This window comes from Phyllosticta citribraziliensis (assembly GCF_038025025.1).
Source record: "Phyllosticta citribraziliensis strain CPC 17464 chromosome Unknown J3D65scaffold_6, whole genome shotgun sequence".
In the NCBI taxonomy this organism is placed as follows: Eukaryota; Fungi; Ascomycota; class Dothideomycetes; order Botryosphaeriales; family Phyllostictaceae; genus Phyllosticta; species Phyllosticta citribraziliensis.
Window position 1 is genome coordinate 1,647,089 of NW_027117343.1, and position 12,579 is coordinate 1,659,667.

Consider the following 12,579-nt stretch of genomic DNA (forward strand, 5'->3'; position numbering starts at 1 on the left):
GGAACCTCGTCTTTAACGAGTAGGACTCCTGACAAAACGCGCTTGCGCCCGCACCTTCGATTGCTTGTTTGCTTGCTTTGAGGTCTGAGGCAGTCTTGTCGTCTGGACAATTCTCTTGTTTCCTTTGTACATTAGAGCTTTATTATCGCTGTCTTGCGCACCTTGCGCCCCTTGCGCCCCTTGCGCCATGAACACAATCAAGCTGTTTTCACAGTGTCTTCAGTCGTCATCAGCTCCACTGTATCACAGATGCACGCATGTCTCCGGTGATAGCAGCAATCTTCAAGGCACCAATAGCGGAAAATATGTGAAAGCATGCTGCGAATAAAAGCATCATTGAATTCACTGGACGCCCCTGTTCGGTCAATAAGGTGTGTGAAGGGTAAATGACGAAAAAAAGAAGGTGCATTGAGAACCCCGCTGCTCTTCATCTCCCATCCTATTTCGATAACGCCGTACTTCAACGCCAGCTCAGAAAAAAGAACGAACGTCCTGCCTCCTGACTCCCAAATACCGACCAGTCAATCTTGAACAACAATCCTGTCCGTGTTCATCATAGCATTCAGTCGCCCTTCTTCCTCTCCGTCAAGACCAGGTGCAGCGGCGGCAGAAGCATGGTAAAGGTGTCCATGGGCCCCTCGTCGAACGCGACGCCAGTCTCGCCCGGCGCAAAGGCAAGGTCGAAGCGCAGCGCCAGGCGGCTGAGCACGCTGCGCATCTCCATGTACGCGAGATTCTTGCCTGGACAGGCGTAGGCGCCTGCATCGTAGCGTTAGTCGTCAGTGTCAAGAACGTATCACATAACTGTATGTAACTAGAAAAGGGAGAGTGAACGTACCTCTGAGGAACGGCAAAAAGGGCACATTCTCCGAATTGACGTCGACGCCCTCGAAGCGCTCGGGCTTGTACGTGTCCGGGTCTTCCCACACCCGCGGATCGTGGTACAGCGACCATGTCGGCACGCTGACAATGGTGCCGGCGGGGATGTGTTCGTCTTCGATCTGCAGCCCGCCGGCCGGCACCTCGCGCACGAGGCCCTGAATGGCAGGCGTCTTCATCCGCATCGACTCGTTGCAGACGTGGTCGATGTAGGTGATTTTGCGGGCCTCTTCGTAGCTCCAGTCGGCGTCGCCGTTGGGAAAGGCCTCATCGACGAGGGCTTGTAGTTTGCGGTAGACGTGCTGGTGCTTGGTGAGGTAGTACAGGACGTTGCCGAGGGCGCCGGACGTGGTGTCGGAGCCGGCGACGATGAGCAGCACCGAGTCCTCGTCGAGACTCGTCTGCGTCTGGCGCTGGGCCGGCTCGCTCGTCTCGCGCGCCGTGATGAGGTGCGACGCAATGTCCGTTGGCACCTGGTCGGGATGCCACGAGGCCTGCTTCTCGCGCATCTTGTCTTTGCACCAATTCATGAAGATGCTGTAGTCGCCGGCCATATCGGTCTGCGCGAGCATGCGAATCATCCACGGTACCGAGCTCAACACGCCGACCATCTTCAGGGCGGAGTGCATGTGCGAGATTTTGGCTTCCTTGCCGTCGTCCGATTCGATCGTCCCGTGTCCCTTGGCTAGCATCTTGAAGTCACGTCCATACGCAAGATCGCCCATGGCGTCGAAAGAGAAGAAGGACATCCAGTCCGTGGTGTTGATGGGCTGCCCCTGCCGCGCTAATAGCTGATCGAGAAGTAGGTCCACCTTGGCTCTCACGCGAGGCTCGTAGCTGTTGAGAGCTTTGATGCTGAGTCCGCGGTCCATTTTTCGTCGTCTCCAGGCATGTTCTTGATGGTTGCGAAGGGCAAAAACATTGTGGTCTTCTTCCGCGTACACTTTGGCTTGCGAGTAGAACGTTGACTTTGTGCATTTTGATTTTGCACCGTAGATGAGGGGAATAGCAGAGGGCTTTAGAATGGACAGCTCACGGGGTCCTTAGCCCGTTGTCAGACTCTGAACCAGAGCGCGAGAAGCTGTGCGGAGCCTTACCAGTTCGAACAATGTCCCCGTACTCTTCGTGCATCTTCCTGATGTCTTTGTAAAGCTGGTTGCCGCTCCTGACTTGCAAAACCATGGTGTAAAACTTGGTAATCTTGGCAAGGAACGGGCCGGGATACTTTCTGAGCGGGGAAAGAAATAGACGTTGGACAATGATGCTCAAGAAGAGGCCAAGAAGTGTTGCCCAGGAAAAAAGAACTGCACGGAAAGCAGCGGCAATCAGACCCAGCTGGCTGAATCGGGCTTGGAGGACAGCGACTGTCAAGATGAGACCATTGAACATTGCGGTGAGAAGCCAGCCGTGGTGGTCAAGTTCAATGGATTGCGTAGAAAGGTGGAAGAGACAGCCCAAGATGACGCCGGACCAGGGCGAAAGCATTGCTAACGGCGCTGGGCCTGGCATGTCTTGGGGCACGCTGCTGGAAGACGTGACATTCATGATGAAGAGAGGAGCGTAATCATTGAAAGGAGAATACAGCGGTGCGCGATAAGTATTTGAAGATCAGGGAGAACAGGAGTCAGACTTCAGCTTAACTCTCAGCCAAGTCTCCGTATGTCGTACAGCTTCTTGGCCAGTGAGTTGAAGATGACAGACTTATGCAGGACGGACGATACACGGACGTGCCAGCCTTATGAATGCAGTTCCAAGCCCCGACCAAGCCAATGCTTAAACAACAGCAATGTGACAACCGCGTCACCAGTAGACCAGCCTGTGGGATACTTTGCTCTTTCGACTTGTTGCGAAATGCGCGTTTGGACGAGCTCTATCGGTGTAGCCGACGTGCAGATCCATGGCTAGTGCGCCGTTCTGCAGTTCGCAGGGCTCGCTGTCACGCCCTAGACAATCAAGGTTAGAATTTGAGCCAAATTGCTGACGAGCGGACTCAGGGGCAGGGTGGTCCTAGTAAATCGTGATGCACAGGAAAAACTTCGGGAGGGAGCGGGAAGCCCCAAATCCAAATGAGTTGGCGGGCATGAGGGGAAAATAGATGGCCGCGACATGCTTGCCTGCCTAGGCGCCAGGCGTCTACTCGGCTCTGAGAAGTTTGTCAAAGCCATCCCGCGTCAAATCTGCGCACTTGTTTGGTTGCTGTTGATATGGCAAGCTTTTGGTTGTGACTGGCACTTCGCCAGCTAACATGACGTCGACTTTCGAACGGGTTGAATCTGTCGCTCATGCAGGAAAACATTGCATTTTCCCCAGCAGCCTTGAAGCCGAGCGCTCTTCAAGTTGGCGGGCAAACGTGTTCCCCAAGTTGGACAGGGTCGAAACAGGCGGTCTGGTACGGTCGCGAGCTAGGTATATGGACTGCATTACCCTAAAGCTTCGTACCTAAGGCCAGCGCGGTGAATTGATGATTGGGCGCTCGGTTTCGCATTAGCAGAGCCTGTCCCCGCATTTCTTTCGCTGGGTGAGTGTGGGGAAGCACGGGCCGTCCCTCGGAAGGACATAGTAATCATCGAGATGGCTTGGAGGCCTCGAAATCGAAGACGGCGACGCGAAGTGTGGTGTTGAGGTTTGAGGGGTCGGATTTGGCGACGCTCGCAAAGTCCGAGCCCCGAGGATTGGTGGACGTCACGTGCCCGTCGGATTTAGCGAGTCGCCCCCACTTTGTCCAACAACCACGACCGTTGCCGTGGCCATGATTGATGTGACACCACGACGCCCTTTTGAGGCTTCCCCGTGCGTCGCGTTCTTGCCGGACTACCGTTCTGCCGTTCACCATGTCTGTTCGGACGTTCTCGTCGGACTTGCTCTTCTTTCGGCAGGCGGTTCGGCATGAACACCATTCGGGACCACTTCAACATGCGCGTATTTAACATGTCCAAAAGGCGGGATATCCAGCAGGGTTTCAGCTTCAGCCCTGGGTCAGCAACAATCACTGCAGCAAATCCACGCGAGAATGGAAACGCTCCGCAAATCCTTTCCAGACATTGAATTTGTCAAGGTGCCACCACCAGAATGTCATCCAGCATATGCATACGCGGGCTTCAATCCATCCGAAACGATCCTGCCAAAGGGACACGTCAGGAAGCCCGGTCGCCGTCCGTTTGGCGTTGAAACAATCTTTCAAAGAGACGCCGCGGTAAAGCTCCGCGATGGCGTAAACATCTACGTCGATGTCTTTCGACCAGCAAACACGAGCAAAGACAACAGGGTGCCAGCCGTCATTGCGTGGAGTCCGTACGGAAAGACTGGTGGAGGTCAGCTTGTGAGTTGCCAGGCATCCTTGACCCGCTCTCATTTTCTCAGGTGTTCAGAATTATGACATGATGGGGCCATTCCGTTGCGGCTTGCCGTTGGACAAAACTTCGGGATACGAGAGTTTCGAGGTAAGCGTCTTTCGACGATTTTGTGAAAGGTCATCATTCTCATCGCTTCCAGGCGCCATGCCCTGCCGAATGGGCAGAGCGTGGCTACGCTATTGTCAATGCGGATGCTCGCGGTGCTGGGGCTTCTGAGGGCGAAATCATGTTCTTTGGCCAACAGGTAAATGTGGTTTCACTTGCAAAAAGGATTTTCGATACTGAGCCTGCCTTCAGGAAGCTGAAGACATTTACGACCTCATCGACTGGCTTTCTCAGCAGTCCTGGTGCTCTGGTGTTGCCATGGCGTAAGGGTGCACTGATTCCACGCGTCGCATTTGCTAATTGCCAAAACTCCAGGGGCAACTCATGGCTCGCGATAGCTCAAGTCAACTTCATCTCCCGTTTCCATCATCCGTCCCTGAAAGCTGTAGCTCCCTGGGAGTCTTTTACGGATTCGTACCGAGATCCCGTGGCTCGTGGAGGCATTCCGAACACGGCGATGACAAATATGATTCTCTCCTCATTTGCTGGTTGCAAGCTCTCTTATCTGCGAGCACAAGCTCCCATGCTGACTGCCACGCAGGAACAAACAGTGTCGAAAATCAGCCAGGAGCCATTGCGCATCGACCTTTCTTCGATGATTACTGGAAGAGTAGCGTTGTTGACATCTCGAAGATGCCACGCAAAGACCTCCCTATGTATCAGACGGCGTCCTACTCGTACGAAGAAGCCCAACATCCATTTCCCGAAAGTGTGCTTACATGCGATCAGGACTGGCCTCCACTCTCGTGGTTCCTTTGAGATTTTCGCAAAAGCCCCAACGACAAAGAAATGGCTGCGTGTACACAATACCCAAGAGTGTCAGTAAGGACCGTGGGTAAGCTGAATAATGCTGACGTCCACAGGGTACGACTTTTATCAACCCGAGGCGAGTGACGACTTGCAGCGATTTTTCGACTTTTATTGCAAAGGTATTGAAAATGGCTGGGAAAAGGACACTCCTCCACTGCGGCTCACGTTGCTCGGATTCAATGGCGGCATGGTAAAGTCGATCGTTGAGCGCCCTGAGCAACAGTATCCTCTTGCCCGCACCAAGAACGTCAAGTATCATCTCGACGCTTCCGAGAAGGTGGGAAATTTTGATCCCTCTGCTCAAGAGTCCTCTGCGACTTACGATGCACACAGTCTGGAAGGCTCTTTGGTGAGTACACTTCGAAGAACGCAAAAAAGTAGCTGCTGATTTGCGCCAGGATTTTCGAATCTTCTTCAAGAGCTACACTGAACTCTCCGGGTATCCCATCGTCAAGCTTTGGATGTCATGTGCTGAAAAAGACGACATGGACGTCGCGGTGCAGCTCCGCAAAATATCCAAAACAGGCGAACCACTCGTCTCCATCAACTACCCATGTCCGGTCCCCGACGATCAAGTGCCAGACGTCAACATCGCCAAGCATCTAGGACCGCAAGGAAAGTTGCGAGCTTCTCATTCTTGCACCAAGAGCTACGTTGGCGGTCGCCCGTTCTATGCCCACAACAAGCGAGAGCCGATCGCCCCGGGCACCATTGTTCCTCTGGAGATTCCCATTTGGCCCATCGGGATGGTGTTTGCTGAGGGGGAAGGACTCATGATCAGGGTAGCCGGACACGACTTGGGCTTACCAGAGGTGGAGATGCTCAAATTGAAAGAGCCGAACGACGAAAATGTCGGTAAGCATGTTGTGCACACTGGCGGCAAGTACGACAGCTACGTGGAACTTCCAGTCCTTTCTTAGCTAGTCGCGCTCAGTCTTTCGTTTCTCGTCTTTCCGTGTACAGGCGCATACTTTTTGGCGATGTCCGCCGTACTCTCCAACCTCGGCCAAAAACATTGGATTTTTTTGCCTTTTTCCTTTTGATTGTGCCGTAAAACCAGCAATCCTTGACATTTCATTCCTTCGAGGAAGCAATCTGCTACAGCAAAAACTTCCGAGGCAAATGGTGTTGTTCGCATCAACCAAAAACACGTTCTGCATGACCAACTTACCGCTTATTCACGGATATTTCCGTCTGCGTATGTCGCCTGAAGAGGGGCCACTAACAACGCTTTCCTACCAAGAAAGCCATCACTGGGAAGAGGAGGCTTACACAGACTAAGCATTGAGGGCACGCGCGGCAGGGATCGTTTCCCCAGATGACATCGTCGTACATAATGCGGGGGGCACGTCCACAGCCGAGGGTTGCGGAGATAGAGACGACTGCACGGCCGCCGGCCACCAGCAACCTGTGTATTTCAGCCTCTTGTTCGTCTCACCATGGAGCCGTCTCCCAGTTCTGCTTGCAAGTCAGTTCCTCTCCTTGACCAGCAGCGCGATGCCTTTTCTCGCCAAGGAGCACATTGATGTACCTACCAAGGATCTCTTGTCTTGGTACTTTGACAATCCGCAATTTGACCACGACGACCCGGTCTATATCGATGCCGCAAATAAGGCGCGGTCCTACACTGCGCGACAAGCTCGCGAGATAATAGAGAGGCTCTGCGCGGGCTTCAAGGCTGCCGGGCTCAAGAAAGGCGACGTCGTGTGCTTGCACTCGTTCAATGACGTAAGACGCAACCGTTGAAGACCTGAAACACTTGTGCTCACACCCACGATATAGGTAGACTATCCAGTTATTGTGAATGGCGTCGTAGCGTTCGGTGGCATCTTTTGCGGCACCAATCCGTCCTACACGCCGTACGAAATCAAACACGCCATCAAGGCGGCTCGCGTCAACTTTTTCATCGTCGAGCCCGAGCTGGTCAAGAACGTGTTGACTGCCGCTGAGGAGAGCGGCATTCCCAAGTCGAATGTTCTGGTCTTTGAGAAGCCGGGCCAGGATGTTCCGCCGGGCATGAGGTCGTGGCGTACGCTGCTGGAGCATGGGAAGTCGGATTGGGAGCGCTTCGACGATTTGGAGACGGCGAAGAACACTGATGCCGCGCGGCTATTTTCGAGCGGGACGACGGGGCTGCCGAAGGCGAGTGCAAATCAAAGGATTATCCTGTTCTCTTGATCATGTCTAACTGCTTCCTAGGCTGCCGTGATTTCGCACTACAACTTGATTGCTCAGTATCGCATGGTCAACGACTGGAATCCAAAACCCTTTGCTGTGAGTACTGTGACAAACCCACCAAGGAGAAACCCAAGCTAAGCGTTCTCAGCGCTCAAATCTCGTCCCCATGCCATGCTTCCACGTCGCCGTCGCGCCAGGCGTGCACTTCTCTCCACTGCGCAACGGGCGCCCCTGCTACATCATGCGGCGCTTCGAACTGGAGCCGTACCTGCGCTACATGTCCGAGTACCGCATCACCGACATGGGCATCGTGCCGCCCATCGCCATCGTGCTCATCAACTCGCCGCACCTCACCTCCAAATACCCACTCAAGCACGTGCGCTCCGCAGCGTGCGGCGCGGCGCCGCTGGACCGCCACGCGCAGGAGCGCCTGCAGCGCCTCCTGCCCCCCGACGCGCCCATCACGCAGGTCTGGGGCATGACCGAGACGACGTGCATCGCGACCATGGTGCCGTACCCGACCATGGACGCCACGGGCAGCGTCGGCATTCCCTGCCCATCCCTCGACCTCAAGCTCGTCGACGACGCCGGCGCCGACGTCACGGGCTACGACGTCCGCGGCGAGCTGTGCGTGCGCGGGCCCACCGTCATCCGCGGATACCTGGGCGGCGTGGGACAGGACAGCTGGGACGACGAGGGGTACTTTCATACCGGCGATATCGCGTTTTGTAAGCGTGAGAATGGGTATTGGTATATCGTTGACCGGAAAAAGGAGCTTATTAAGGTGCGCGGGTTCCAAGTCGCGCCGCCGGAGCTCGAAGCCGTCCTGCTTTCGCACCCGTCCATCGTCGACGCGGGCGTCATCGGCGTCAAGTCGTCGACGCTGCAGTCGTCGAACACCAGCACCACCATCACCTCCTCCTCTGGCGCCACAACAACCGACAACGCTACCGAGCTCCCGCGCGCCTACATCGTTCGGCGGCCCAACGACGCGGCGGCGTCGAAGTTGTCAGTCAAGGACGTGATGAGCTACGTTGCGGAGAAGGTGGCCAGGTATAAGTGGCTGCAGGGCGGCATCGTGTTTGTGGAGGCGATTCCGAAGAATCCGAGCGGCAAGATTTTGAAGAGGGTGTTGAGGGAGTGGGCGGAGAAGGAGATGAAGACGGAGGGGAGGGCGGTGGCGAAGCTGTAAGGGAGAGGATCGAGGATACGTCGAATGTTGTTTTTGTGCTTGGTTTGGCATTTGAGTGCTGGTGGGCTTGGTTGTGCGTGCATGCAGACTGCATTTGGATTTTGGTTACGCATTGCGAAGTTTCCAGCTTCCAGTTTCCATAATAGTTCATGGCATTGGCAGAATCTCTTGCTGTTTGGATGGTTGAGAGGAGACACCAGGCTCTTGCAATGTGAAAGTGAGAACAGTCCACTTCCGCATACCTACCTTAGACGCCATCACTTCATCACCCCCCTTGACCTACTCTCCTACCCACCTTGTCCTGCGACATGACAGAAACCACAACCTCACCGCATCAAACCTCTGCTCTGTTTGTTTGGTTTAGCTCAGCTCAAGGCAAAGCAGCTAAGCCACACCGCACCAACCTGCGTGCCGGCGGGCGGGCGGGCGGCGCGCGGCCGTCGAACCCGAAATAGATAGAGTTGAGTTGTGTGTGCAGACAGGGCAGAGCTGGACTGGGTGGGCTGAGCTTCAAACCAGGATTGACAAGCTGGGGACATGTGCAGATGAAACGAAAAGGACGTCGATTCTTGAGGGCTGGAGAGATACCTAGGCGGGCGGAGTCGCGGAGTGGTATGCGGAGTCGCGTGTGTGTTGTACTGTTCAAGGTGTACATGCAGGTAGAGGACAGACACATGCATCCGTCAGTGGCTCAACACGGCATACATACGTGCCTCGGCCAGGAAGTCACTGACTGTCAAAACTCCCGTCGACGACGCAGCCGTTCGGCCATCCCGAGCCCCGGCCTCCCCGGCTGCTCCGCTCATCCATCCATCCATCCATCTATCGGCGTCGCCGTGCGCTGCGCGTCTCATCGGAGACACCGAGAACTTGCCCCGCAGACGAGCCACCAAAACGTCTTCCGTACACCGATGCACATCCACTCGCCAATCGTGTCCATCCATCCACCCACCACGCAAAAGGTAAAAGGATGCGGGAGTTGTACAGTGCGGTAGGGTACGGTTCGTAGGGCAGCAAGGCAGCAGCAGCAGCCGGTAAGGTAGGCTCACAGGTAGCAGACGCAGATATCCACCTTGTCTGCGGTAAGGTAAGGATGTGGAGACGGGAGGGAGGGAGGGATGACAGCCGCGGGAAGCGCCCGCTCGTTTGCTTTTACTCTGCGGTAGGCTGCACGACGAGAGCAGGCAAAGAAAGGCAAAGCCAATCGTCCATCTGAATGCATGCGCGGCGGTCAGTGTTCGCATTACGTCGATGCTGTAGGACCTGGTAGAGACACCCGACGCCCGGAGGTGAGATTCAAATCAGTCAAATACGTCCGTCCAACGTGCATTTATCTACACACTATACAGCCGACAGTCCTCCTGCCTGCACCACATACATGGCAAGTCCCGCGTGCGAGGCTGGATGAATGGATGTGGTATGGCGTCCAGTCCAATCCAGCACCAACGAGCGGTGTGGTGTGGTGTGGTGTGGCTGAAGCAAGCCCACAAGCCCGCAAGCCCATCTCACCCACACCACCGAACCCCGGACCGGGTGTGGATGCGATGCGGCGCAATGCCAGACGTCATGGACGACACGGGGGCAGCACGGCAGCGCTGACGGGCGGCGCGCCACACGCGCCATCTCTTCCGAAAAGGGGGCATGCAGTACGTAGGCACGGCGAAGAAACGCGGCGGGACGCAGCACTGGCGGTCGAAGCGGTTGAGGTGATGGAAACAATGGAAGTGTTGGAAAGGCCGACATGAAAAAGAACAGAAGAAGTCGACGACCAGCGCGACGAGCAGCTTTCTGTCGCTTTGGCATTAAACGGGATCTATCTTGTGATGGATGTGCTGCAGTACAACTACCACCTCCCTCCTACTGGTACAGAACAAACAGTCTTTTTGCTTTGCTTTGCTGTGCAAGAATGGTTGCGGACAGGGACAGGGACGTGACGTGCCGGCCCATGATTAAGTGCGGTGGAAGAGAAAGGTAGGCAGGTAGGCAAGTGGTGACGAACCACTCAAGATGGCCAACGAAAGGCCGGAAAAGTTCCGCCTATGTATGGCGTGCATGCGTGGTGAGGCAGTTGGGTAGGTAGGTATGAGAGGGCTTCCAATCCGTCTCTTCTACTCACGCTTCGCTTCGCTTCGCTTCGGCCGCCAACGCCAGTGCACGTCGTGGACGTGCAGAAATGACAGCATTACAGTATCCAGAAAACATGAGCAACAATGCCGCCCAACAACTTTGAAGAAAAACGCCAATTGAGATGCGATGGAAGGAGTCGCCGAGGGAACATGTGTGCAAGAAGCGAATGAAGTCTAATGGCTTGCCGCGTTTTCAACCGGCAATCAGAACCCAGAGGAGGAAGACTAGAGAGAGGTCAGTTAGATCTTTTACCAGACGGGCAAAGCGAACAGAACTTACAGATCATGAGAACGCCAAACATTTTGGCAACCAACCACCGGTTGCCGCTGACGCGATTCCAGTACTTCATCAGCTCGCGCTGTGCGCCCTGTACATTGTCCACCACGTCCTCTGTGTTGGCGTCTATGCGTTGAATCATCTCGCTCTGCTCCGACACCATTTGCGCGAGCTGTCCGAATATGCCTCCGAGCTCGGAAATGGTGCGTTCGATAGCCTCAATTGCCTCGCCACGCTGGTTGATGTACGTGTTTGTGGGCTGCGCTTCCTCCATCAGCAGCAGCTGCTGATCCGAGGCCGGCCCGCCTCTACCGCCGCCCATGAGCGCCGACGACCCGGAACCATTGGGTTCGAGTGAGAGCAAGTCTTGTTGAGCGGCATTCGTGTTTTGGAGACCGGGCTTCGGGCTGCGCCCACGGGAGGGGGTCTGGTAGAGTGGAGAATCCGTGCGGCCGGGCTCGAGTGTGGATTGTTGGGCCTGGGAGGAGACGGAGGAGACAAAGTTCTCGGTGCGGGATTTGGAAGCCTGGATGTTTTTGGTGCGCAGCTCGAGGACCTCCTTGAACGACAGGCCGACGTCGGCGATGCGGCCTTGCAGCAGGAGCAGCACGTTCCTGTTGTGTTCGCCTTGCTGGTCCGCCGACGAGTTCTTTGTTGCCGGATGTTGCGAGGCCGACAGGGCCTGTAGTTGCTTGATGCTGTTGTTGAGCTGGGCGAGGTCTTGCTTGATGACGTAGGTCAACTCGGCAATCTCGACGGGTCGGTCGTCGAACAGCGTCTTGCGGCGAGCCAGCTGGGCCAGGCGCTCTAGTTTGGCCATGGCGCCAGATATGCCGCGGCCAATCTCGGCGGCCTTGCGCGCAAACTCGGAGCGCTGCTTCTGGGGGGACGTGGCGGAACCATTTGCGGCGGCTTGCTGGGAGGCGGAGAGGAGCGACTGGCGCTGGGCGCTGGCTTTTGAGGTTGCGACGCGGCGTTGGGCCTGTTGCAGGATGGAGCGGAATTCGGGGGTGCGGTCTTGGATCGAGGCTGCGGCCATGGCGGGCGGACAGCGGGAGACGGAGGGAGCGGCGGGGGCGGACGTTGGAGAGGGCCAGTCGCTGGAGTTGGAGACGGCGAGAGAGATGGGAGATGGGAGATGGTGGTGTGGACGGAGACGATGGGAGACTGGAGGTTGTATGGAGCCAAGGCGGCCAAGGGCGAGAGTTAGCAAGGGAGAGGCGAGGCCAGGCGAAGGCGATTGTTGGGTTGGCGAGTCAGAGGGATGGATGGCGCGGGCGGTGACGGTGGTACAAGAGTTGAGGATGTCTGGTCGCAGAGGAGAGGAGATGATGATGGTGGTGATGATGATGATGAGGATACGTACTGCCGTGTACTGTACTGGAGTTGGCTGCGTCAGCTCCTGCGCCATCCATGATTTGACTGGCCATCAGCCCCGCCTGCGCCTTCGCCCGCGCCGACTTCTCTTCGACTGTCCACCATCGCCCCCTGGGCTGCCCTCTGCCCTCTACCTCTCCTTGTCCCCCTCTCTCCCATCACCCTCCCTCTTATCTTCGCGACCTCTTCGACTGCAGGCCTGTCGGACCGAGCGTTTGACCTGACCTGACTTGACCTGACCCGACCCGACCTGACCTCAGCTGTGCCGGCCTCATCCCCGTC

The 12,579-nt window shown here is 56.1% G+C and overlaps 5 protein-coding genes across 5 annotated transcripts; 2 read left to right on the forward strand and 3 right to left on the reverse strand.

Annotated features, from left to right (window-relative positions):
• Nucleotides 1-562: 562 nt before the first annotated feature.
• Nucleotides 563-2,364, reverse strand: J3D65DRAFT_552965 (cytochrome P450; the record flags this gene model as incomplete). The annotated part of the gene is made up of 3 exons (XM_066797104.1): nucleotides 563-759; nucleotides 839-1,921; nucleotides 1,977-2,364. 3 exons carry the CDS (start codon nucleotides 2,362-2,364, stop codon nucleotides 563-565), a joined length of 1,668 nt encoding a protein of 555 aa, XP_066655473.1.
• A 1,525-nt stretch (nucleotides 2,365-3,889) lies between these two features.
• Nucleotides 3,890-6,067, forward strand: J3D65DRAFT_553247 (Alpha/Beta hydrolase protein; the record flags this gene model as incomplete). The annotated part of the gene is made up of 9 exons (XM_066797121.1): nucleotides 3,890-4,202; nucleotides 4,240-4,319; nucleotides 4,372-4,476; nucleotides 4,530-4,600; nucleotides 4,653-4,825; nucleotides 4,879-5,014; nucleotides 5,067-5,155; nucleotides 5,201-5,496; nucleotides 5,546-6,067. 9 exons carry the CDS (start codon nucleotides 3,890-3,892, stop codon nucleotides 6,065-6,067), a joined length of 1,785 nt encoding a protein of 594 aa, XP_066655474.1.
• Nucleotides 6,068-6,571: 504 nt separating this feature from the next.
• On the forward strand, nucleotides 6,572-8,794 carry J3D65DRAFT_625170 (uncharacterized protein). The gene is made up of 4 exons (XM_066800313.1): nucleotides 6,572-6,875; nucleotides 6,930-7,289; nucleotides 7,347-7,421; nucleotides 7,474-8,794. Exons 1-4 carry the CDS (start codon nucleotides 6,645-6,647, stop codon nucleotides 8,515-8,517), a joined length of 1,710 nt encoding a protein of 569 aa, XP_066655475.1. The 5' UTR covers nucleotides 6,572-6,644; the 3' UTR covers nucleotides 8,518-8,794.
• Nucleotides 8,795-8,858: 64 nt separating this feature from the next.
• Nucleotides 8,859-9,804, reverse strand: J3D65DRAFT_376916 (uncharacterized protein). The gene has a single exon (XM_066795743.1). The coding sequence runs from the start codon at nucleotides 9,759-9,761 to the stop codon at nucleotides 9,201-9,203; it is 561 nt and encodes a 186-aa protein (XP_066655476.1). The 5' UTR covers nucleotides 9,762-9,804; the 3' UTR covers nucleotides 8,859-9,200.
• A 1,032-nt stretch (nucleotides 9,805-10,836) lies between these two features.
• Nucleotides 10,837-11,959, reverse strand: J3D65DRAFT_552880 (putative ER-golgi SNARE complex subunit; the record flags this gene model as incomplete). The annotated part of the gene is made up of 2 exons (XM_066797100.1): nucleotides 10,837-10,868; nucleotides 10,924-11,959. 2 exons carry the CDS (start codon nucleotides 11,957-11,959, stop codon nucleotides 10,837-10,839), a joined length of 1,068 nt encoding a protein of 355 aa, XP_066655477.1.
• Between the last annotated feature and the right edge of the window lie 620 nt (nucleotides 11,960-12,579).